Source organism: Drosophila bipectinata, chromosome 2R (genome assembly GCF_030179905.1).
Source record: "Drosophila bipectinata strain 14024-0381.07 chromosome 2R, DbipHiC1v2, whole genome shotgun sequence".
Taxonomy (NCBI): domain Eukaryota; kingdom Metazoa; phylum Arthropoda; class Insecta; order Diptera; family Drosophilidae; genus Drosophila; species Drosophila bipectinata.
The window spans coordinates 11539004-11563385 of NC_091737.1; the positions used below are offsets into that span (position 1 = coordinate 11539004).

General features: G+C 43.4%; 6 protein-coding genes across 13 annotated transcripts; 3 read left to right on the forward strand and 3 right to left on the reverse strand.

Annotated features, from left to right (window-relative positions):
* Positions 1 to 1165: 1165 nt before the first annotated feature.
* On the reverse strand, positions 1166 to 13777 carry unc-104 (kinesin family member unc-104). Of its 6 annotated transcripts, none has more exons than XM_070278436.1 (26): positions 13643 to 13777; positions 13497 to 13579; positions 13194 to 13433; positions 12944 to 13128; positions 12632 to 12887; positions 12306 to 12469; positions 12105 to 12244; positions 11052 to 11168; positions 10210 to 10992; positions 9974 to 10140; positions 9725 to 9915; positions 9088 to 9282; positions 8460 to 8869; positions 8220 to 8400; positions 8070 to 8160; positions 7714 to 8010; positions 7289 to 7651; positions 7035 to 7224; positions 6542 to 6934; positions 6372 to 6483; positions 4836 to 4862; positions 4552 to 4741; positions 4352 to 4488; positions 4197 to 4298; positions 1630 to 4142; positions 1166 to 1568 (listed from the first exon to the last, which is right to left on the reverse strand). In XM_070278436.1, the coding sequence occupies exons 1-25, from the start codon at positions 13740 to 13742 to the stop codon at positions 4046 to 4048; spliced, it is 5211 nt and encodes a 1736-aa protein (XP_070134537.1). In that variant the 5' UTR covers positions 13743 to 13777; the 3' UTR covers positions 1166 to 1568; positions 1630 to 4045. The 6 variants fall into 6 exon arrangements, with proteins under 6 accessions (XP_070134537.1, XP_070134533.1, XP_070134532.1 ...); XM_070278432.1 differs by lacking the exon at positions 9088 to 9282 and adding an exon at positions 11852 to 11893 and having other exon boundaries at positions 7044 to 7224; XM_070278431.1 differs by lacking the exon at positions 9088 to 9282 and adding an exon at positions 11852 to 11893.
* Positions 4847 to 5514, forward strand: LOC108133074 (accessory gland protein Acp62F). Its single transcript, XM_017252791.3, has one exon. It carries the CDS (start codon positions 5090 to 5092, stop codon positions 5453 to 5455), a length of 366 nt encoding a protein of 121 aa, XP_017108280.2. The 5' UTR covers positions 4847 to 5089; the 3' UTR covers positions 5456 to 5514.
* Positions 5597 to 6323, forward strand: LOC108133072 (uncharacterized). The gene has a single exon (XM_017252787.3). The coding sequence runs from the start codon at positions 5627 to 5629 to the stop codon at positions 6206 to 6208; it is 582 nt and encodes a 193-aa protein (XP_017108276.2). The 5' UTR covers positions 5597 to 5626; the 3' UTR covers positions 6209 to 6323.
* LOC108133075 (uncharacterized) lies at positions 13702 to 16173 on the reverse strand. 2 transcript variants are annotated; one of them, XM_070278437.1, is made up of 2 exons: positions 15662 to 16173; positions 13702 to 13788 (listed from the first exon to the last, which is right to left on the reverse strand). In XM_070278437.1, the coding sequence occupies exon 1, from the start codon at positions 15961 to 15963 to the stop codon at positions 15724 to 15726; it is 240 nt and encodes a 79-aa protein (XP_070134538.1). In that variant the 5' UTR covers positions 15964 to 16173; the 3' UTR covers positions 13702 to 13788; positions 15662 to 15723. The 2 variants fall into 2 exon arrangements, with proteins under 2 accessions (XP_070134538.1, XP_017108281.1); XM_017252792.3 differs by lacking the exon at positions 13702 to 13788 and adding an exon at positions 14599 to 14682.
* A 4815-nt stretch (positions 16174 to 20988) lies between these two features.
* Sod2 (superoxide dismutase 2) lies at positions 20989 to 22173 on the reverse strand. Of its 2 annotated transcripts, none has more exons than XM_017252650.3 (3): positions 21984 to 22173; positions 21869 to 21920; positions 20989 to 21721 (listed from the first exon to the last, which is right to left on the reverse strand). In XM_017252650.3, exons 2-3 carry the CDS (start codon positions 21901 to 21903, stop codon positions 21103 to 21105), a joined length of 654 nt encoding a protein of 217 aa, XP_017108139.1. In that variant the 5' UTR covers positions 21904 to 21920; positions 21984 to 22173; the 3' UTR covers positions 20989 to 21102. The 2 variants fall into 2 exon arrangements, with proteins under 2 accessions (XP_017108139.1, XP_017108138.2); XM_017252649.3 differs by having other exon boundaries at positions 21980 to 22172.
* Positions 22174 to 22264: 91 nt separating this feature from the next.
* Positions 22265 to 23773, forward strand: Arp53D (Actin-related protein 53D). The gene is made up of 2 exons (XM_017252647.3): positions 22265 to 22424; positions 22482 to 23773. The coding sequence occupies exons 1-2, from the start codon at positions 22337 to 22339 to the stop codon at positions 23663 to 23665; spliced, it is 1272 nt and encodes a 423-aa protein (XP_017108136.2). The 5' UTR covers positions 22265 to 22336; the 3' UTR covers positions 23666 to 23773.
* Positions 23774 to 24382: the final 609 nt, after the last annotated feature.

Here is a 24382-nt window from a genome sequence, read left to right on the forward strand (position 1 = left end):
TTGTCAAATTATCTTTAAAATGCGGAAATATTGTAAAATTAAAACATTTATAATGGTGGCATAACTAGATTAGAGAGTTCAGAGAGAAAAATGTCACAGTTTTAAGACCTGAAGATCTTTATTTATTTGATATTTTCAATTTTTTTGGAATGCATTTTGCTGGCACTCCTAGGTAGGAGCACTTATAGGACTTGATCCTTTTAATATGTGGCTTCAATATCGTGCGCAGGGAATCTAACATGTCCATGGGACAGGCTGGCAAGGATACAAGCTTCACCATAAACTCATTAACTAGATTTTTAAAAGAGCTATAGTCGAGGGACTCTAAGTTAAATTTGGGGACCAATTGGACGCACTTGATCAAGTCCTGGACGAGATCCATTGTCTTGCCGGTGATGTCCGAAATGGTATTCATGTATATATTTACACAATTCCCGATCTCTGGAAGACTATATATCTGGGATCGCACCAGACTGGACTCTATTAGCTAGACAGAGGAGGAAATCTTTTTATATTATTAAGCAAAATCCCCATTTCTCTTACCAAAATGAAACCCAAAAGGCACACCGTTTTAGAAGTCTGCATCCTTAAAGTACCCTTTCTCAACTGTCTGACTTCTTCATGGTTGGATTTAACTATATATTTTAAAGCAGATATAAAAGCATTAACTTTCAAAAGTGATTCTAAATATATTTAGGCACGCATTTTTTTGGAACACCGATATAGTTGCATCCAAACTTCATGAGCCTCCCGAAATGTGGGGTCAGGATAATGCCCAAGCGGTCGGTTACGGCCCAAAGGCAATGCATGGACTTGGCCAAGGATTGCAGCCAACTGAACACCTCCAGAGAGAGCATGCCCAGGTTTACTTTTTCCAAATCAGCTTCCACATGGAAGTTGACACATTTGCTAAGATCCGAGACTAGGGAGGGTAGATTCTTGGCCACCACGGTTACCGCATCCAAGTAGACCTGTATGCAAATACCAATCCTTGTCATGTCGTAATCCTGGGCCGAACACTTGGCCAAAACCTAAAATCAAGTGGGGTGTTTTTGGGATATGCAGAACATCTTGGATAAAACATCTCACCGAAAGGAATAAGACTAGAAGTAAGATCCTTTTATATTCCATTCCCGAGATAATTAAATAAATCACTAGACGAGAATACAGCCTGGTTTCTTTATTTATTAGGCTGTTGGAAACATCTACAACTATTCGCATCGATTCTGTACGGTCGGGTGAGATTAGTCTCCCAATTAGATGCACTTCAAGTCGTTAAACTTGTTCACGTATGGCGTTATTAAATCGTTGTAGGTCTTAATTACGGCGAGTAGGCATTTCGGGGATTGGGCTACTTTACCAAGGAAGCCAAAGGCCACCAAGAGCAGTCCGTTGGCATCCAGTCCAGTGGTCTTGACGGCCTTGTATTCGGCGCAAGTGGCAGCGGTCCGAGCAGTTGGAACCGCAACCAAAGCTCCGGCGGAAGTGGCTTGAATGGCGAGGTGAATGCAGTCTCCAGCCTTCTTGAGATCGATGACTGCCTTAACAGGGACTAAGGTGCCCAGGGTCTAAAACATAACCTTAAGACTAGAGAGTTCTTTCCTTGGATGTTTGGGTGTTTTTTCTTACCAACAGGCTGCAGACAACGGCAAAGACTTGGTTTCGACTCATTCTAATGCGTATTGGAAGAAGGTCTCTTTACAGGTCTCTCTTTATATCTCTTCAACTTAAATTAATTTGATTCGCCTTTTAGCCACAAGGAGCTTGGCCAATTACTTAATCCACCTTAGTTATACAATATATTAGTTAAAGGTTAAGACCAATACTCATACATTAAGTAATCCACCAATGAAAAAAGTCAAGTAATTTACAGATTTTATTTAAAGCCGTTTTATTTTATATTTCTTTAATAGTGATACGCCCTGGCATATATCAATGGTTTTTTTTTTGGATTATACATACACATAGCATAGGTTTTCATTTCATTCCGGATTTTTATTCTCCAATACTTCAATATTTTCCCGCTTGCACTCCTGCAATGTGATCCGCATTGGTTTTGCTTCTCAGCCACTGGGAATGGTTGCCAGGCAATCCTCTCATACATACACATAGATATATAATTATATAGCCAATGTATATATTTGGATAGATTTTGAAATGTATTGTATGTACCATATACGCATATATAAGTGGAGTTTCTTGCTCGTTAACTCTCTTTTTGTTTTATTTTTTTTTTTTGGCTAACGGATAGCTCTCTGTGTGTCTGTGTGTGCAATTGTTTAATTCAAACTGGGCCAAAAGGATTATTACATAGATATCATATATATATGCTCATATAATGATTATTGTAATTACAATTCTCTAATATGTTACAATTCGAAATTAATTCAATAGTTTAACAAATGTTTACATTTTGCTACAATCAACTTAAAACCGAAAACGCCGACTCATTTGCTCAAAACCCAAACGATACACGATACCTCGTATTATCCGATCCAGCAGCGATCACTTAACGTTCTGTGTCCTTGTGGTGGACACAAACGAAAGCGTCCTTCCTACAACGTGGTGAGCCTGGCGACTTGTGATCCAGGCACAAGTCAGGCTCCGTTGTCTCCCCCAAATAAATTGATCCATTTACCGACCTAAGCTCGTCCTCCAACCGAAGGCTTAATGCAAATTAAATTTCATAATCGTAACTCTTGAATGGCAAGCAAAGCATTAAATTTTGGGTTCGTTTTTACGGGTTTTTGGTTTTCGGGGAAATGTACAGGTGGCCGTTTGCATACTAATTTAAGACTCTTATCAAAACTACAATTGGTTGTTCCATAAACTTGTTGCTTGAAGCTTTTGCAGGTGGTTCCGAGTGGGAGCATTATATCGAAGCGAAACTGTTTTTTTTTTATCCTTTTTTTTTTAGGTTTTTTTTTTTTATAGAGGGGGTGTACATATTTGTGAGGGAGAAAAAGCCTTAAAAGCAGTCAACAGTTGACAATATGGGGCGGCATCGCCTTTTCATGGTTCATAACTCTGGTGTGTAAAATAGTTTCATTCGCATATAGTTCTGGTTGCTTTTATGTATATATAGATCTAACAATAATCGTTATCTTTGTTGAGATTTCGCAATTCTGCTGAGCTTATACCTCACGACTCCTATATCCTATATACTGTACGGTCTTTCTTCAACACACACATATTTTTTTGGTATCATAATTACCTCCGGCGGTAGCCTGCTCTCTTCTTTTTGTTTTCTCATTTAAACAATACAAGATACAAGTACATGAAAATTTGTGTATAAACAGCAAATATATAGGGTTTTATACATTAATTCATTATATATAGATCATTCTTTTTATATATATTTATTTATATGTCTGTGTGTTGCTTTAGTTTGCTCCATTAAAATGCATATACGTGTGTGTGAGTTTCGCATTAAAAGCAATCCATAATGTTCGCATATTCGGAAAAAATTAAACATACTCTAAACTGATCAACATAATATCACGTGGGGAAACCAAACTAAACGATTCGATTCATTAACTAATACCAAATATTTATACAATCCAAGGAAACGAAAGCTATTTACAAAAATGGTCCGAAAAACACTAAACTGAATCGGTTTTTAATACGTAGGCTATAGTTTTTGACTGGAACGACTACATTGCCTACTGGTTTTCTGGGCCTCGGCCCAAAAACTAATCACGAAATACATAATAATCCATAAACTGGTTGTTGAACTACTTATTAATTACGTACGCTTTGCATTTGGTTTCTCTTTAACTCATAATCTCTGTTTTTCCCATTCGATTTCGATTTTGCTGTCTCAGCATTGCCCCAGCCTCTCCTTCACACAAACCTCCGATGGAATCCTTCCTGGCCATGTCAATTATTTGCCAGCCGCAGCACCTGCCTCTCGTCCTGATCCTGATCCCGCTCCCGTTGCTGATTGTGAGCGTCTGCGGATTAGATGCCGGGCGATGTTCAGGCGCTGCAGCCAGCCATAGCCTGCGTCTCAGTAAACCAAAACGGATTCCATCGTGATCGTATCTCATTTGTTCGCACTGCTGGCGTTCGCGGCGTTGTTGGCCTGGATCTGCGAAACGGTCTGGCTGGCCGGCTCCAAAGTCCTTCGCGCCAGGCGGGATCTAAAGAGGAATTCATTAATATTTATGCCCCTATGGGTGTAAAGGGAAACGTACTTGATCTGCCCAGCCAGCAAGGGGTTAATGGCGTACAGCCAGTCGTGCACTTCTTTGTCGCCAAGGGTTTGGAGCAAATAGCCACGATGTTTGGTCACCACGCTGCAATAAACCCACTTTTAGTTTAAAAAATCTCTAAATATTAAGAAACCCACCTGAAGGTGTTTGGAATCTTGACCATGGCCGCCTGATCTTCACTGCACTCGACATGGGCGGTGGCCAGATTAAGAACAGCCCGTTCAACGGGATCCTTCTCCGAGCGGTAGATAAACACATAAGGACGACGAACGATCTACAAAGGATTCAATGAAAAATTTAAGTCCATTCAAAAGGATTGGGTATCCTAATAACTTACCACCCAGCGCTTCTTCCATCCAGAGCCGCCATGCTCCAGGACATTCAAGAGACCCTTGCGGGCAACCACAGGACTGACACGAATCTCCTCCAGCTCCGGGACATAGAGACGTAGGGGCAGGGCCGGCTGTGTGGCCGGTGCAGGGGCCTCCCAGCCATTGGGGGCATCGGAGCGATCGGGCGAACATAATCTGGTGGGGGAATAAGAGAGCCCAATTAGTCATGTGTCTCGTTTGAATGTTGGCTTATCAAGTTGTAGGTTCTTTGGACAGAACAGAAAATTACCTGCGTCGAATTACAAATTTGTTGTTTCTAATTGTGTAAAAGAAAACCGAAAAAAAGGAAAACAAACAAATCAAGTATTGGAAGTTTTTGTTTTTGAGTTTCTCGAGTTATCAGGAAAGTGAAATGGTGGTTGGGTGGGTTTTGTGTTAGTATTTGCACGGCGATGATCGGATGGAGGCAATTAAATGAAACCAGCTGGCAGCAAATGGAAATTGTGCTTCTCTGATTAGTTTGAGCTTGATCCAACTTGGAGGATGATGTGCTCCAGTTTTCTGCTCCTGCTGCTGCCAGCTATATACATCCCAACACTGATGTCCGACAGCTGGTCATCGGAAACGGTTTTGAGCCACAAACTAGACCCGGATCCGAATCGGGAAAAGTTCATCTGGAATCCGTTTCCGGGCAACTGTGGTCTCAATGCCAGCATGGTGCGGTGTGCCGGAGTCTGCCCAGAAACCTGTCGCTTTAAGTCCCAGAAGTGTCCCCAGTATTGTGGCGTCAATTGCAAATGTAAAAGTGGTTATGTTTTCAGCGACAATCTACTGAAATGTATTTTGCGACAAGACTGCCCCAGCCACATACAGCAACAGGTTGTGGAAACGCACCGAGTCTTTCAGTAGAACCCTTTCTATTCACATCCTAATAAAAACTAAAGAGTAGATCCACAACCACCTGTTCTTTTATTACAAGCCATTGAGTTGACTGACCCTAGCAAATTGCATATTTCACGGAAAATCGATCCCTTTTATGCGAAAAATATTAGTCCACTTGTGTGGCACCTCGCAGTCGTGATGGCTGTCCAGATGTATATAGTTCTTCTATTTTTAAGAGCAATCTCCGCAAATGGAGATGCACCGAATGAGGTGCATAGGCCACTGACAAATGCCACTAATGCAACGTCGGGGAATACTTTACCCGACAAGATACCAAGCCCCACACTGCTAATCCCACATGTACCGGCCCGGACTAATAACCCTTTGGATGCCCTGCTCGATGAGGAAGAATTTGGGATAACAACTACCTCATCATACGACATCTCCAGTGACTTAGAGGGGAGCACACATCCAGGTGTTATGGAAGAGGATAAAAACACCATAATAGCACGCTGGCGGAAGCCCCTGGCGGAGGAAAAACTGATCAAGGATCCGTTCTACTTCGGGTGCTGTCAGAACTCCACGAACGTGGGATGTGCCGGCGTCTGCCCGGAGACCTGCGAGTACCGCTCCAAGTACTGTGTACCGCTCTGCGGACCGCCCTGTCGCTGCAAACGGGGCTATGTCTACCACATACCGGACAAAGCCTGCAGACTGCGGTCCGAGTGCAACAAGTCGTTGGTGCAGAGCAAGTTCGGTGTCTACCGAGTGTTCTTGTGAGGATGTGGTAGAGGGTTAGTGGTGATGTATGTATTGTGGTGTGCTGTTGTGCCAATTTCGATTGTTATAATAAACCAAGAAAGCCAGATGGGTGGCAACTAACTACAGAGATGAAGGGTGCATGTGTTCGGTGTGAAAACAAGGTGGTTAGGCGACGACTTACTCCATTGAGTTGCTGGAGATGCAGCTGACGGTCATGTCAGCACAGCCCTCGTCGCTGGGCGAGACATCCGACTGGGTCTGTGTGTCGTTGGCCTCGCTCTTGGTGTAGCGTCCTGTCGAAATATTTGTAATAAGAAAAGTCCTTGTACTTAAATCATAATCCCAACTCACCCTGCACCAGCTTCAAGCACTTGAGCATAAGATCCTGCTCCCTTTGGTTGTACTCCCTTTCTGGAATGATTTGTTGCGGATCCTTGATGGGCGTTTGCGGTGACTGGGGAATCACCATGTGAACCGGTGAGGTGGCCGCCCTGGCAGCCAAATTGCACACGTCCTTCTCGGTCTTGGTGGTCGGATTCGGGTTGGTGTCCATTCCCAGGCGCTCGCGCAACAAAAGCAGGTGCCGCATTCGGCCCACCTCCTCCAGCCGAGTCAGTTTCTCCAGCTCCCACTGGTGATCGAAGATCAGGGAGTCGCCCCTTGGCCGCCAGCCGTGCAGGTTCTCCTCGCCGCGCACATACGTGGAGCTGGTGTCCAGCACTCGCCGCTGACGCCTCTGCACACCTGAGGAATCATTGGAAAAGTCAGTAGAAGCGGGTTCACGGATTCGACAAGCGAGTGCAAGCGGACTGAGTACGAGAACAACTACAATGAGAATTGCTACCTGGACTACCTGCTTCGGATGCTCTGCGCAGCGCCAGCTCGTAGACGCCGGTGAGGCGGTTGGCCTCCGGGTTGCGATATTGTCCGGAGAAGAGATGCTTCAGAGAACGAGGGCCGGTACGGGCGTCGCGTCCGTATATGACCATGCTGAGGTCCTTGGTGATGATGGCCGGGCGGGCGCAGTTCTCCAACTGAAAAATGGGCAATAGTATGTAATTAGGATACTCCAAATCTTAGAGTCACCTCCAAACTCACCTCCAAATAGGCGCTGAGAGTAATGTAGATGGTCTCGCCGCCCTGGGAGACGCGGTTGAGCAGCGCCGAGTTGTGCAGGCTAGAATCCCAGGCCGCCTCAAAGCGGTAGAAAGAGCGATCGTCTCCGGGCACCTCCAGCGCCTCGCCGGGGAAGAGACCCAGAGACAGGACACAAGCATCCTCATCCTGCTCATCGGACGACTCTGGAGTATTGCGAATACGTCCTACCACCAGCTCGTTGATGTCCTTCCACTTGACCTCCGCAGTGGGCTCATGGACGATGGTGATGCGTATACGCCGTTGGATGCCCTGATGCAAAAGGAACAATCCTCGGCAGGGAAGATCGTCACTGTGCTCTACCACCTGGTTGTACAAAATAAACTCTTAGTTTCTTCAAAAATGGGATTTTGCATAGCCTAACTTACCGATGGCACGTATTCTCCGTTGGGAGCCAATTCACAAATCTCGAACCAGACCAGGACATCGTGCTTGGCCAGAACCGTGGAAGTGGGGGCACAGGGTAGGGGTCCAAACTTGGGGCTGCGCACTGGCTGGCTGATGGGAATGCTGGGGGGCAGCATACGACGCGGTGGTGGCCGGGATACAAACTCCTGCTTGGCATCCTTGTGCAAAGGATGTGTCTGGTAGTGTCCAAAGATCTTGAACATGATGGGTTGGGTCTTCAAGTACTCAATGAAGGATTTGGTCACGGGAACAGTAATCTATGGATTAAGATTAAAGGTTAGCTTCAGTTTGAGGTATAACTTTAAGGTATTCTTACATTCTGAACATGATAGAAGCCCAAGGGAGCACCCGAAGCAGAGTTCTTGACCGGCTCGGTGGAGAAGGCCTCCTCATGACGATGCAAGAAGCTAAAGAGAATCATAAACATGTTACAAACTTCCAATATACCAATATTCGGGTTCCATACTTAAACTGACAGAATATATCTGCATATTCAGCTCCAATGCCAGTGGCCTGGAGCACAGTAACACGGAAGGTAAACTCCTTGCCCACTTGCAGATGCTCGCCAGGTTCCTCCGCATTCTCATGGCACTCAGAAGCTGAGTTAGAGTCAATGCCACGACCAGAATCCACATCCTCAAGTTCCGCTAAAAGGTTAAGAAAGTGTTAAGACCATTTTTCAGACCAGACTTATATAAGAACTCACCATCAAGTTTGCTATCAAGACCTCCATTATCAATGTACCTCTGGACATCATCCTTTTCGTTAAGAGCTCGGTACTTGGGCTTGGCATCGTCCTCATTGAAGACCAAGCGAGCCGACTGCTTCACACCATTATTAAAGTCAATGGACTCCTCGTCCAGGACCGGTTGAACGGCAATCCTTAGATAGCCACGCACATCGCCGCGCTCGTTGACAATGGCCACTTTATGGACCAAGGGAACGGGATAGAGCAAATTGCTCAGATAGATAAAGGAGCGTCCGACCATTCGGAACCAGGGGAACCGGTCGTAGAAGGGATCCCCGCCCGTGAGGCTCTCCACATTGTAGTCCGGCGAAGTGGGGCTCATCTCGGCCTCATTGTGATACATTTCGCGCATCAGTTCCAGGCGTTGTCTGTAAAACACAGAAATGAAATTAAAAATGGAACATTAGACCATGAAAAACTATACTTTATTCATTCATTAAAATAAATAGTTGCTTTAGAAGAGAAGTGCGGATAGAATCACAAAAAGCTAAACCCCCAAAGAAGATGGAAAGCCATGCAACTACAACAAAGGATAGTACTTTCTACACGTCTATTATACAAAATGAAACCTGTGGTCAAAGCACACCTAGACGGTATCAGATTCGCCAGCGTGAGCCTGCCACGATCACTGGCCTCTACTGGCGTCTCCGGCTGCTGTGGCCTGTCCTGGCTTGGTGGTGGAACAAATCCGGATAGCGTCTCCATGCCGGACGTATCAAAAAGCATGGATGATGGCGGACTCTCAACATTGTATATCTGTCGCATCAACTCGAGGCGATAGCTGGGTTATGCAATCAAAAATGATTTGGGTTTTGGGGAGTTTGGAAGGCGGATGTTGGGTTGGGGATAGCGGATGGTGAGAGAACCGAAAAAGTACAAATCAACAATTGTTCGAGTATCCTAGTCGAAATGTCGGGTCTGATGGCGATGATTCTTGAGGCGTAAATGGTGGCGGCGTGATCTTTGTTAATTGCCAAAGTTATACAAAATTGCGCAAATTAGTACCGACCAACTCTAGGGCTTTTGCTAGCAAAACTAGAAACTAGAATCCGTGAACTACAACCACCATGCACGTACCAAAATAAACATAATCACAAATACAACTCAAGTCGGAAGCCAGCTTTGAATTTTTCAAACTTTTAACCAGAAGTGCATAGAAGAATGAACGTGAGCGAGGATCAGGAAATCCAAATCGTTGGAGCACTGACTCAAGACTGACTTACCGTAGCTTCTCCAGCGACCAGTAGTGAGTAGCTCCGTTTTTGGTGTCGGTCACCTCTACAGCCACCAAGGTCTTGGAGACTGGTGGAGCTCCGAACTCGTCCTCCTGCTGCAGAGGAGCCACGCTGGAGGCCAGCTCAGGTGGCAGAGGGGAGTACAAGGTGTCGGTCAAGAGCGTGAATTGGAATTGCACCTGAGATGGAGATTCTAAATGAAAATATGTCTAATTTTAAATGCCAATAGTTGTATACCTTCTTCTTCAACTCAACAGAAATGGCATTGGCCTCCTTAAGGAATATGGCATTGCCCCAAAGATCATCCCGCAAGGATGTGAATTGATGGTAACGCCACTTGCGGAAGGCCCAGGCAGCCAAGCCAGCCTCTCGAGCAGTCCAGCAGGACTCGTAATTTGGGTTGGCTGAATGGAATTAAAAGATACAAATTATATAACCAATCCAATGCCAATCAAACAACATCCTATACTTACTATAGACATCCTCCTCCTGGTGGAAATCTTCCGGGGAGTAGCTGCTGTACATCGACATGGTCATCGACTGCTCCTCCACCTGCTTCTGCAAGGCATCTATGCGTGCCTCGTAGGTCTTGCGCTGCTCCTCGAACTGCTGGTCGGCCTGGAGCTTCTCGCGCTTGTATTGCTCCTCCAGGTTGTCCAATCGCTTCTTCATCTCGGCCTTGAGATCGATTCCCTGCTTCTCGAGCAACTCGCACTGGGCAAAGTTCCAGTCGACCTGCTGGGTGTCGGCCTTCTCAACCTCGTTTTCTGCCTCGGTTTCGGTCTCGATCTTGTCTCGCAGCTCGCGAGCCTGCTCCGGATTGGTGAATCGGAAGACATGGTTCTTGCCCAAAATCACACGCGATCCGGTCTTGAGGACTTCTGGCTCTACCAGTTTACGGCCATTCACATAGATGATGGCGTCCTTGTGCGGCAACAGGGTAACAGTGCTGTTGCGGTTCTCGAAAGTGCAGTGCTCCTTGAGGATGTGCGACCCAGAGAGCTGAATGTCCTGGGGCACATTAGCCTCATGCGTACCCAAACGGGTCAAGCCATCCTTGATGTAGTAGAGCAGACACTCGGATAGATTGGGATCTTCATTGAGATTCACCAAATGTGGGGTTTTCTTGGGGGAGAACACGCCCACAGTAATGCCATCCTCCTTGACGGCCACACCCATCTCGGCGAAGACCGCCTCACGTTGCAGACGAATCTCCTCGGTGCGCTTGAGTTTCTCCTCCCAGGTCTCGTTGAGTTCTGTAGAGGATGTGGTTCATAAAAAGGACTTGTGTGAAGATTATAGTTAAGAAACCCACCTGCTATGAGTTTCTCGCTGGCCTGGAGCTGATCCACCGCCATTTCCGTGGTGGATCCATTACGGTTTCGGGACTTGGTGGGGGACTTGATCACCGTGGACTTGGTGAGTTCATCCTCTGCAAGAATTAAAGTGATATTAGCTTGAGAACTCTCAAAGAACTTTTAAATCACAAGCGCAGTGACAAGCGTGCTAGGATTACCAAGATTATGAAATACATAAAGATATATGTTGGATTATAAATATATATAATATATATTAAGCAAATGCCGATTGTTTTTGATTATCTGAGGGACGGTTGCATAACTCTGGCTTGTCCACTGTCTAGCCCTAAAGCAGTGCGGACTGCGAGGAGTTGGTGCCTGTCTCTATTTTTGGACCTGGGCAACACAAATAAAATGCATAAAATCCAAGTCTTTCCACACGACCGAAGATCCTGGGATAGGAGTTCAGGTCCTGGAGTCTCTTTGGTTTATTTCGATGGCAACATAAAGAGGACTTGACTGTGATTATTTGATATGGAATATATAGGATTATATACATCCAGAAGCAATTTTATTTAGAAGCTTTCACAATACAGCACAATATAGACGCACACACAGAGAGAAATTTATGATTATTGGCAGTGGTTAACTACAAAAATCAGTGCGTTTCAAAGCTATAAAATAAAAAATATAATATTCAAAAGTATTCATTGCAGGAAGCTCTGAAACGCACTGTAGTTTCATATTGCATATTGGTTTTGTTGCATGTGAAGCCTTTGAGATTTGATTAGCGCTGATTTCTTTGGCATTTACTTACTATTGGCATCGCGCTTCTCACACACCACTTTGCCATCGGGTCCTAAATGAAATAGGTTTGGTTTTTGGTTGGTTTTTGTTCTTTCTAGCGTTACTAGACTAGAACTAAGTCTAACTTAAGCTTTGGTTTGTTTTGGGCTTGTTTTCGGGTGTAGCGAGTAATTTTGGTAGTGTGGCTTGGGTTTATGTACTCTAGCTTAGTTCTATTGTATCGAAACCTCATGGGAAATATTTCAGGGTTTAGGAGAACTTACCTTCTTGAACTTCAATACCCTCGGCTTTCAATAGATCCCGCAGTTTCTGGATCTCCTCCTTGAGTTCGCGTATAAGCTTGGCATTGGCGTCTTCGTTGACGACAGCCTTGCAAACAATTTGCTTGGCACGATCCGCATAGCTATAAGAACATGTTGGTTTATTCATTTTTATATAATATAAATTATATAACTTATCCTTACCGCAGTGTGCTGAGAGTTTCATCGTAGTTGATATCAGCTGGAGAGATGGCTGCAATCATAGCTGTTTTGGAATTACCTCCCAGGTTCTCACGGAGTAACCAAGTCAGGGCCGAATCACGGTACGGAATAAAGTCTGCCTTCTTAGCATTCTTTTTCTTAGAGGCCTGGAAAAGTTTAAAAATATATTAAAATCTACAAATAAGAAGGTTTTGAACTCTTTTCAACTTACAGACTGTAATTTTTCCAGGCAGCAGATAGGGAAATTATTTTTTTTAAATTAAAATATTCAAATTTAAAATCCAATTCTAGAGAAAATTCAAACTTACAACTTCCGCCAGAGCTGAAATAACTTTGCCCAAAGTGGTCAGGGACTTGTTGATGTTGGCTCCCTCCTTCAAACGGGTGCCCTTGGCGCCAGTGGAATCCGCTCGCTCGGAGCCAGCCAGATCCACCAAGCTGATCTTGGATACCTTTTCTGTGGTCAGATCGGTCATCGCATCATGACGACGCTGGGTGAAAAAGATGGTAAACACCGCATGGGAGCGGGAGCTGGTTTCATTCATGTTGGTGGCGGCCACAGTTCTAAAAGGGAAAGAATGTGAAATAATCCAGAATTCAACCATAAAAGAGGCACCTACCGCGCCTTGTTGCCCTCATCAATGAGATCGTGTATGTCCTGGTAATCAGTGACTGCCAATTTCGACAGGTCCTCAACATAGGGACCCAGCAGAGGATGCTCTCTGACTCGTAAATTGCCTTTGTTCTTGGGATTCAGCAAGTCCCGGACGCGCTCGCAATAAATTTCCATATAAGAGACTTCAACCTGTTAAGGATTATAAAATAATAATATTTTTTTTTTTAAGATTATTATGCTGATAGAAGACGCACCGAATATTTGAGATCATCGGTCTCTGTTTGCTGGATACGACCGAATAGATCTTTGCAAATCATGGGTATGATACCCTCCTGCTGCTCCTCCTGTCTGCCCATCATGGTGTAAGATTTGCCAGCACCAGTCTGGCCATAGGCGAAAATGCAGACGTTGTAACCATCGAAGGAGTGCTGCAGCATCTCCTCCCCAATGTCCTTGTAGACCATCGATTGTGTGGAGAAGTCGGCATCATGGTGCTGCAAGGCAAATGCATATTTATTCCATATTGGTTTTGGAGAGCACCATATGGCTTTACTTACATCATGTGACCAGTAGGAGTAATCAAAGTTAAAGCGCTTCACTGATTCGCTTGTGTTTGGCGGTACTTTTGGGTTGGTAATGGCTGAAACACAATTTCAATTTAGTTTTTATTTTTATTGCAATTTTGTTTTTTCAAGTGTCTTACCCGTTGTGGCCCCGCTCATCTCGATAATGCATTTCGACTCCCTGGCTATTTCCCGTGAGTTGAAGGGGCGCACTCGCACCGCCACCTTAACCGACGACATCTTGGGGCTGCCTCTGAGTGGGTGTCCTGTCCTGGTTTCCGGTTAACTGGAGTGGAAGGAATAGACCGAAAGAGAAATTATTTTTTAAATCACATTGCAGTCATTCGAGTGGGCTGTAAATTGGCTTGAGACTTGCTACGCTGTACTAGCTTCATAATTGCCCAACAACTTTATGGGAATGTGCCTCGGGTAGCTCCAAACTATGAGTCATGCCCCGGCAACTCGCCAGGGAAATTTGAATTGAAGCCAAGGGGGTGGGGCTACTAGAGAAGTTGGTAGTCTTATACCCAAGGGGTTTATACAGTTGGAATAAAATTGAATTCATTCATTGCAATTTCAATTGAATGGGTAACTATTTTTGAAATAAAAGTAATTAATTTTTAAAGACAATATTAAACATATTCTTAATCTTTAATTTATAGAGTTCTCTTAGATATTTTTACTTAAACTTTTGGCATATTTTACTTGATTCTTGAACTTTGATTTTATGCGAATAGTTTTGTGTAACCCGCCTTCTCTTGAATTTTATTTATGCTACCCCCGAAGTGGCACACACACTCTCGAAGTCAAGGGAAAAATTCCACAATCCACAATGCTTCCAATAAAAACGCAGACACTCGAATGAGTCATCGAGCAAATACAAAGGGGCTGAATAAAGAAAAACACCCAAACCCTGCCCAAAAGGGGGTTATCATCATCACACTTTAGTTCAAGTTACCTCAAATCAAAATTCGAGCAGTTGCTGACTTAAAGGGCGACTATATCCTTCGAGTTAATCATATTCGAGAACTATTACTTGCGTCACTTGGTTGATTGCACTTTAGTTTTTGAGTTTCAGTTTTTTAATAATATTTAAACAATATTTGTTTATTTGATTCACTTTATTAATGTTTTTTGTTTTGCGAACAATGAAATTCTTTCACTAGAATACACTCGAGTCCTGAAATATTGAGATGCCAAAGCTAGAAACTATTCCAGTGATTTCTACTAGAAGTGAGAGGGATTCTCATGCGCAGCTGTGAGAATTCCTCACTTTCTCGTCCTTTTCTCTCTCTCTCTTTGTTTACCTGATGGAAATACATTTGTTTATGTTTTTTTTTCTATAAAATATTTTTTTTTGACGAACTGTCAAGCAGATATGCAACAGCCTGCAGTAGTCCTGAGGCAAAAGTCTACAAAAAAGGATACGCGCAGACGCGAGAGATGGTGGAATTGTCGAGAGAAAGTCGGTAGAAAAAGCGGAGAAAAGAGAGACAGACATAGAATGAGAGAGAGAGATAGAGCGGGAAAGAAAGTGAGTTTGAATATGCAAAATATTTGTGTAATTTTAGTTATACGAGGATATTATGATATGCAGACTGACGCAGATGAATAAATTACAAAGGACAACATGCAGAATGTGAAAAAGCTATTGGCGCCTTTCTGTCTACTGGGAAGGTCCTGTTAAGCAGTCCTGGCTCGGCTTCAAGTGTCAACCCTCATTGGCCCTTGAGACAAAAGCAAAATACTCGACGTCCTTTTGCGTCATATAGTTTTGTATTTTTATGGCTTCACGCGGGGCCACACGTCGGATACTTAATGCCATATGCAGGACCTCAAACCGCACTCACACCCACGACCACAAACACACACACCAAGTATCCTTCGCAAAGCGAAATATCCTTCGCTTGGGTCGTCTTGACCTTTATTAATAAATTTTCATGTTGCCTTTGCCATGGACACCGAGCCAGGATATCTCTACACTCTACACTGTTCACACTCTTGTGGAGGCCACTGTCACATATATGATGTAAAAAACAGAAAGGAATAATTCGAAAAATTATGTAAAAAATAGAGAATGGGCTATGCGTTTGAGAATTTTGAAATGTTTGATCGAACGAATTGATGAATTTTGCAAACATATATTTTGAAGCAATTACCAATTGAGATTCTTTTAATTTTTTTGTTTGGTATTATCGGGGCTTTGTGGAACTTATAGAACTCAAAATATTTTCTGTTTCAAGAACATTTGGGGCTGCTGTTGGTAGTCCATTGGCTGGTGTTGTTGTTGGGGCTCCTGCTGGTGCATTTCGTGTTCTTGTTGCAATTCCTGTGTGTAATTGAATACTAGGATAAAACTATCCAACATGGATCGCTTGGACGTGGTGGCGAATATTATCGACAGCACCAGGATTGTGGTTAACAATAGGGCGAAAAACAATAAATAACCAAAAGCGCACATTCGCGTTGCTTAGTTCTCTTCTTCAGTTAAAGGATATTATTATATGCATATAGACTCTATATTATAGAAGTATCTATATATGTGTGTATGCCTTTCTGCCTTTCTCTATAACAGCGAAAATTTTGTATTTCTTTTCAGTATAAAGAATAAAGAACTTGTTAACTTTCGCATTCACTGATTAGTTTCATTAGAATTCATTGATTTTCGAAGATTCTCTTTACTTTTCCGTGTTACGAGAGTATTTCTTGGTAGAATTTTCTTCGCTTTGGGAAAACTATGGGTTTTTTCTGCACAAAATCGATGGCCAGCCAGCGGAGGGCCTGAGAAAAATAACACGCACGACTCGGAACCAGAACGAACTGCACCCGTTAAGGGTAGACGACACAGTGAGCTCTGGGAAAGTTCAGAGCTTCTGCTTCTGGCAGGATATGTGACCAGCCCTCGGCCAAAACGCATGCGCCAGTACTTTGTGGTAAAGGGGGAGGGTTAAGGGAAGAAGGAGGTCCAAATCTGGAAGCGGGTGTAGTGAGGTGTATATGGGTATGCGAAAAATTTCATAAATTTCATGCTGAGAGCTATAACAAAACACTGGCCTGTCACTCGCTGGCATAAAGAATTTCATTATTACTGCAAGGTGTGCTCACTATTGCCGGATGCCGCTGTTGCCACCCTAGAGCACCCCTCCTTCCTCGACGTTTGATCTTATTATGAGCTATTTCACTATCGCTGCCGGCACAGTGGCTCTCAGCCCCAGCCCCCAGCCGATGACGTAAAATGAATTGTGTGTGTGTCGCCTTCTTTTTTTTTATATTGATTTCCCAGGACAAGCTATGGCTTTTTATGTTACTCGGTAGTTTCATTTGTATACTTCTCCGGCGTAATTACATTGACATTGAAATCTGAAGCTGACAGGGCGGTAAAAAGTGGCGGGGTGTGGGTGTAAGATGAGGCTGAAGGCTGAAGGATGATATTAAAACTGTCTGTCACAATCTTGCAGAGTGTAGCCTTCTTAAAGTAACAAGAAACCTTAAAGACCGCAGTCTTAAGGTTAACCTAAAGAGGGTATGTTTTTTTTATTTTTCTTATATTCCTACTTATAACTGGTAAAAGAATAAAGTATTTTATAAGAGCAATAGACTAATATTATAATATAATAGTTGAAGCCGCATATGATACAAAAGAGGGCCATAAAATTGAGTTTTTTTACTAAACACATAATTTTAAACTAAAATTTATCCTAAAAACAACTGATAACAATGTTTTTAAAATATATTTAAATATTTTTTAAAGATATAATTTCATTCATAACCATCTCGAATAAGTCATATAATCCTCGTCTAATCCTAAGATCAAGTTCACCTTTTGGGAATTAGACTACATAAATTTCTATTACTGCGCAGAATTTTCATGAGGAATGTGTGCAAAGCGGAGAAGGTCCTGTGGGGGAGGAGTCTAGGGAGAAAAGAAAAGTACACACAGACGAAAACCAACCCAAATAATATCGAGCGTGTGTGGAAAGCAAATACAAGGAGCTGAACCCAAAAAGGGTCTGGGTAATTCGGGAGGGTCGTTGACGTTTATTGTTGGCTGCGCAATTCCTCTTTTTTTTCCTCCATTTCACTCCCAGCTTTAAGGACCTGCCAACGAATGTCAATGACAGTTCATGAGCCAAAACATTTCAATTTTTCCGCTGCATCACTCTCGAAAGAGAAGGGTTCGCTGACTCCTCTCCGCCAGGCTGATCCACAAGCAATTAAAATAACACACTCCAACGGCCAACACGGCGTATGAGTCATCTAAGAGTGGCCGTAAAAAGTTTCGATTATTTTAGCGAATTTCTAGCTGCGGGCTTGCCAGCAAATTACATTTAAATTCAATTTTTCAGTCTGCAGCTGGCTCAAATGACATTTATGGCCCTGCGTGGGTGAACGGCGAGAGCTCTTGAAATGGCAGACACGTGGATGCACCCCCAATCCACGTTATCCTGCCATAATTTCTTTTATTTTCTAAAGCCCCCAGGGTGCTTAAAGTGCACAGCGAGATTTTAATGGGGAAAATAATAATACAAGAAAATAATTTATTTTATAAAGAATATTATATAAGACTATAATATAAAAACTGTCTGGCACATAAATCCTAAATTCGATCTGGGTTTTAAATTATTAGAAGCAAAGCTAGGAAAACAATCCCTAGGAAACTAGAGGAGAACGGGTAGGACCCCCAGAAAGCCTGCCCCACGCAAAAAAGGAACTGCCACAGTCGCACAAATACATTCTAACGAAAAAAAAAATAATACGGCGGATGACTCATCCGGGCAAAGGACTCGTGCCAAGCTTTCATGTGTTTGTGTGCGTTTGGGAGTGTGGAACCTGGCCACAGTCGCGTCCCAGCAAAGAGGGAATACCAAAGAGCAGAAGCCAAGGAAACGGAAGGAAGGAAGGAAGAGCGAGCCAAATGGTGAATCATCTTTCAAGAGGCAAACTTTTCTTCCTTCCAAGCCATGTCCTCTGCCTTGCCACCCACTCACAAAATTTTTTTTCGGGCACCACATAATTTCAAGGTTTGTTTACACAGTGTTTTCTGTCTACACAACAATAAAATAATTATATTAAAATATTTTCTATCATTTATAAATATAAAACAAATACAATTTAAACAAAGGAATATGTATAGATAAAATTTAATGAACAGAAATAAATAAAATGTATTTCATATAAGCTCAATATATTTTCCAAGTGTAGTAGGCTTCCTTTTTTTCATGTTGGCATGGAATGTTGTAACTTGCGGTGCCAAGTTGTCGCTCCATATACGAAGAATATTATTTGCAACACACGCGGCTGCCAGGACACGTTGATTATCAAGTGATTTCCATTTCCAGAGCTTTTTTCTTCATGCCACAAAATGGGGCTGACCACACGTGATGAAGTAGACCGCAATGGGTGACCGACACGCCCCTCGGGAAAATATAGGAACTTGCAACTTTGGAAATATGAAGAGGAACTCTTAAAAGTGCAAGCCGCAGACAATATCCTCGTATATCATTTTGGACAACCGCAAGCTATTGGTCCTCTTCCTAGTCAAACACAATTAATAATAAAGTAGGAAAAATCGCCAGGACAGGAAGCCATTTCGCGACCAGGTGAATTTTAGCCAACTCTGCGTGCGGTGGTCTCTCCATTTTGCTTTTTAATGCTTCCTGGAGGAAATTTATGTTTATTGCTCGGCCCCCCCGCATAGCACTCTTTTTCCCTCATGGCCTTTTTTATCCTTTTACGCTTTCCTTTTTTTTTGTACAAGTATTTTCCTTTATTTATTCATGACACTTTGGAAGCCACTTTATGGACGGTGCTTAAGCTGCGTTCTTTGAAAGCCAGAACTTTAAGCTGGCAAAACAATATTTTCCCAAGGGGGCTTACACGCAGCCACTAAGCCATGTCTATGATGTTTTCTATTTTCAGAACAGAAAACACAATCACAAGCTCCAATCCCCAGTAATCCACTGCGCACTTAATATTTCAATTAAACTGGACATTGTAATCATAGCAGAGATTTTCTGATTCCATGACGCATAGTTATTACAGTGAAAAAAAATATTTAATACAAAAGTCAATAACATAAACTAATGAGAATTAATAACTATTCTAAAAAATAAATGATTAAAACATAAAGTCATACATATTGTTCTTAAAATTAAATACAAATTTAATTTTCATCTTAAATTCTACATCGTGTTTTTGGCTTTTTCCAAAGTGGACCATCCAGACGCCCACACAAGTCGTACAGACGGACAGTCGGACATCCCAGATTGTCGGATATCCTTCTGAGGTGTATTATCTGCCCACACACTTCTTCCATTTCAATGGGAATGCAATGACTTTCTGCGTCGCAACGAGGTGAAGGCTATTCTGATGTCTGACTCCCTCCAAAGGTCAGAGGTTGGCTGCCCATCACTTGACACGCTGCCTCTGCAAACATTTGGGTTCGATCCCACCCCCGTGGGACTCATGACAAATACAGTGGATGGACCACCCCGGCATGGTAACTCAATTTCTACTCCTGACGTCAATTGGCGAGGCGATAACCAAAAAGCCGTGGGTGGACACCGAAATGCGTCTGCTCTGGATTGCGAGCCCTCTGATGACAGGTTGCACCATATGCTCGGCAAAAATTTGCAAACAACAGTCAAGAGGTTTTATTTTTAGAGTGTTAATGGGGAAGGAGGCGTGGTCCGCCCACAACAGCTGCTAAAGTATCTGGAGCCGAAGGAGCCGCAACAGGATAAATGTGGAAATGTCCCTGCGGGAGATGCGTGCGCAGTTGGCAGGCCAACTAGCTATGGAATATTGATTTTTCACACAATTTCCCGAATACAGGCAAGTGGAGTTTTTCACAGAACACCCAAAAAACAGCTCATATAAATGAAACAAAGGACGTTTTTAAAAAATGATTATTAAGGAGCAAGAAATTACTCACATTTGATAACTGATACTAGGGGGCACCTCCCCTTTTGTGTGTGGTTAGGGATTTTCGATCTCACAATCACAGTTTGTTTGATTTTTGATTGCACTCGATTTGTGTTAGTTTTTGGGATTAATTTTATTCGCCTTTATCACTTGACCCCGCAGAGGAAAAGCTGTTGGTTTTCCTTTGTTATTTCGCTCCGTTTCAAATGTTCTGCCGATTTTTCACGGAGGCCATTACGCGAACAGGCAACAAACGACTCTGCCAGCCATTCAGTCAGTTGTCCCACAGCTCGGGTGCTGCGCGTGCTGGAAAATTGTTTGCAGCTGCGCGCACGCAAGCTTGGAAAACTGAAAAACGGGCGAAAAGCGAAACTTCCTTTCCGCCCCCTTTGACAAGCTGGCTTTGTTTTTGTTTGGAACAGCTGATTATTGGGTGTTTAGTGATGGAACCTCTGGACCGATAACAAGTGATTGTAATCGATAAAATGTTTATGCGGAATTATTTTTAAAGTTTTTAAAACTTTAAACTTTACATTATCATAGGATAAATCAATAAAATGTCTTTGATAAGTTGTCAACTTTTGAATATTTATTAGCTGCAACTCAGACTAAAGTTTGGGATCTCTGATCCGCTGATGCTTATATATTAGACATAGATAACAGCTTGAATATGCACTTAGCAGCTGAGTTTCTTGGCCTCCTGGAATCGGCAGGAGATGTCGTCCCAGTTGGCAATGTCCCAGATGGCCTCTACGTAGGAGGGGCGGACATTTTTGTATTGCAGGTAGTAGGCATGCTCCCAGACATCAATGCCGAAGAGTGGGATCAGGCCAGTGGAAGCCTCCAAGGGATCCTGGTTGGGCAGAGCCGCCAGCTGAAGTTTGCCGGTCTTCTTGTTGAAGCCCAGCCAGCCCCAGCCAGAGCCCTGTACAGCCACGGTAAGGGCAGACAGCTCCTTCTTGAAGTCATCGAAGCTCTTCCATTGTGACTCGATTGCCTTCTTCAGCTCGTCGCTGGGGGAGCTCTTGTTGGGCGAGAGATTCTGCCAGAAGATTGTGTGGTTGATATGTCCGCCACCATTGAACCTAAGGGCTGGGGCCAGCTGGATAAGCTTGGTGGTGTCGCTCTTTGCCTTGGCCTCCTCCAGCTGCTCCTCAGCGGCGTTCAAGTTGTTGACGTAGGTCTGGTGGTGCTTCTGGTGGTGCAGCTCCATGATCTCGCGGCAGATGATGGGCTCCAAGGCAGCATAGTCGTAGGGTAGCTTGGGGAGTGAGTGCTTGCCGCGCACCAACTGGCTGAAATGATTTATAATATATTTTTAGTTGCATATCCTCAAGTTCAGGGCCGCCATTGTGTATAATAATAGTTGTTATTGCTATTTATGTAATCGGCCGGGCCGGCATTGATTTTCTTATGCCTTATCCCACAAACAGTGTACTTACCCAGCGGTCTGAGTTATTTTGCGAGCTACAAACATCTCTGCTGAATATTCGACTGCAATTTAAAGTTAATTGTAATGTTTAATGCTTAAAACATATATATCCAGGACTTACATACTTTATTCTGCTTTTTGAACAAATTATTTCTTACTAGTGATGAGACTTAATTAGTGGTGGTCATGTACTTTGTTTATTTCGCACAATTATTGCCTATATATTTAACGGAATAACATTATAAAGTTGGGAAACATACTTTTCTTCATTTTTGTGAGTTAAATCAGAAACAAACCAAGAGTTGAGGAAAGAGGCTTAGCTTACTGGAACTATCGACGCGTTTTCGATAGTCAAGTTGTTGTCGGTTGACTCGGTTTGCAACACTGTTTTTGAGGCGCCGAATTTAAAAGGTTCATTGCTTTTTCTGTCCCCAAAAAGTAAGTCGGCCAGGCGAATAACACAAAAACATAGCACACAATGTCCACTTTCAATGTGCCTTCTCGTATTCAAATCGACATATCTGATCAGCGGGCACAGAATATTCTCTACAAATATCTACTGTTTCGTAAGTTCACTTCTAAAATAAAACCCAGTGAAGATCACGAGTCCTCCTGTCCTCCAGCTTCTGCAGACATGAGCAGTGATGACGAAAGCTCTTCTTCCAACACCGCCGTGATCATCGACAATGGTTCTGGCGTGTGTAAGGCGGGGTTTTCCACCGAGAACACCCCCAGCGTGGTTTTCCCCTCAATTGTGGGCCGACCTCGTCACCTTAATGTGCTAGTGGATTCCCGAATCCATGACGGTATGGTGGGAGAGGCGGCTGCTAGGAAGAGGGGCATGCTCACCCTGAGGTATCCGATTGAGCACGGCGTGGTCAAGAACTGGGATGATATGGAGAAGGTCTGGACACACACATACGACCTCTTGCGAGCTGATGCTCAGGATTATCCGGTGCTCCTAACTGAGGCCCCTCTTAATCCCAAAAAGAACCGCGAAAAGATGACGGAGATTATGTTTGAAAACTTCCAGGTGCCGGCTCTCTACGTGGCCATTCAAGCGGTCCTATCTCTCTACGCCACCGGGCGCACTGTGGGTATTGTGGTCGACTCCGGTGACGGGGTGACCCACACGGTTCCCATTTACGAAGGGTATGCTTTACCGCACGCCTGTATGCGAATAGATTTGGCTGGCAGGGATCTCACCGATTACCTGTGCAAGCTGCTCCTGGAAAGGGGCCTGAAAATGAGCACCAGTGCCGAGCGAGAAATCGTGAGGGACATCAAGGAAAAACTCTGCTACGTGTCGATGGACTACACGAAGGAGTTGGGGCTCGACCAGGGTCATCCCAGAACTCCTGAGGAATCGCAGATATTTACAGATCGAGAGGATATCTACGAATTGCCCGATGGTCAAAAGATAAGTATTGGCAACGAAAGATTTCGTTGTCCGGAGGCACTTTTCCAGCCCAGTTTGTTAGGTCAGGAGGTGATGGGCATCCACGAAGCCACCTACCAGTCTATTCTTAACTGCGACTTGGATCTGCGCAAGGATATGTACTCCAACATAGTTCTCTCCGGTGGCACAACCATGTTCCGTAACATCGAGCACCGATTCATGAAGGATCTTACCGATATGGCACCTTCCTCCATCCGCATCAAGATCACCGCCAGTCCGGAGCGGAGGTTCTCCGTTTGGACAGGTGGTTCTGTCTTGGCATCGCTTACCAGTTTCCAAAATATGTGGATTGACAATAGGGAGTACGAAGAAGTGGGTCCAACCATTGTTCACCGCAAATGCTTTTAAGAAAAGACTTTGTTAGGATTTAAAAGGACCTTAAAAAAACTAAAAATGTTCAAGATTAATTTAGTTTTACTTGTATGCGCAAGATTATATATTTTATAAGTTAAAATTAATAATATAAAAAGTGCGGAATAGGTTGCTGTGTATTCCTATTATTTTAAACTTTAAAATAAGGTCAGAGAAATTTTCAACCTCTTGGAATAGGGTTTTGGGTCACATTGTTTTAACGTAAGTCTTAAGGATTGGATATTCTTTATTTCTGTTGAATTTTCAATAAAAATCTTTAAGAACCGATTCAAGAACCCATCCATTATTAGCCAAATTGTTAGGTATTATTAGCCTAATCGTTGTAACCACATTCAAACCATCTCCAGCAACTGTAGACTCGGCAAATGCCCTCTTAAAAATATTCATATAAGCAAAATTATTAGCATCATATTACGCTGACAACCGCTGCATTTTGATTCTAATTAATTGAGAATTTATTAAGCCAAAATGACGCATATGGGTAATGTGTGCTATTGCCTCATAGAAAACGCAGTAACCTTAACTTCCTTCCAGTGCACGTGCAACGTGAAGCGGCAAGCGCCACAAAAGCTGAGCTCCAAGTTCCAAGCTGCAGTTCACCTTCATAATTGCAATCGTCAAGCTCTATCATTTCATTTTCATTTATTTTTTATTTTTAAGTATTTAGTTTTTTGGTTTTCAGTCAGCTGCACT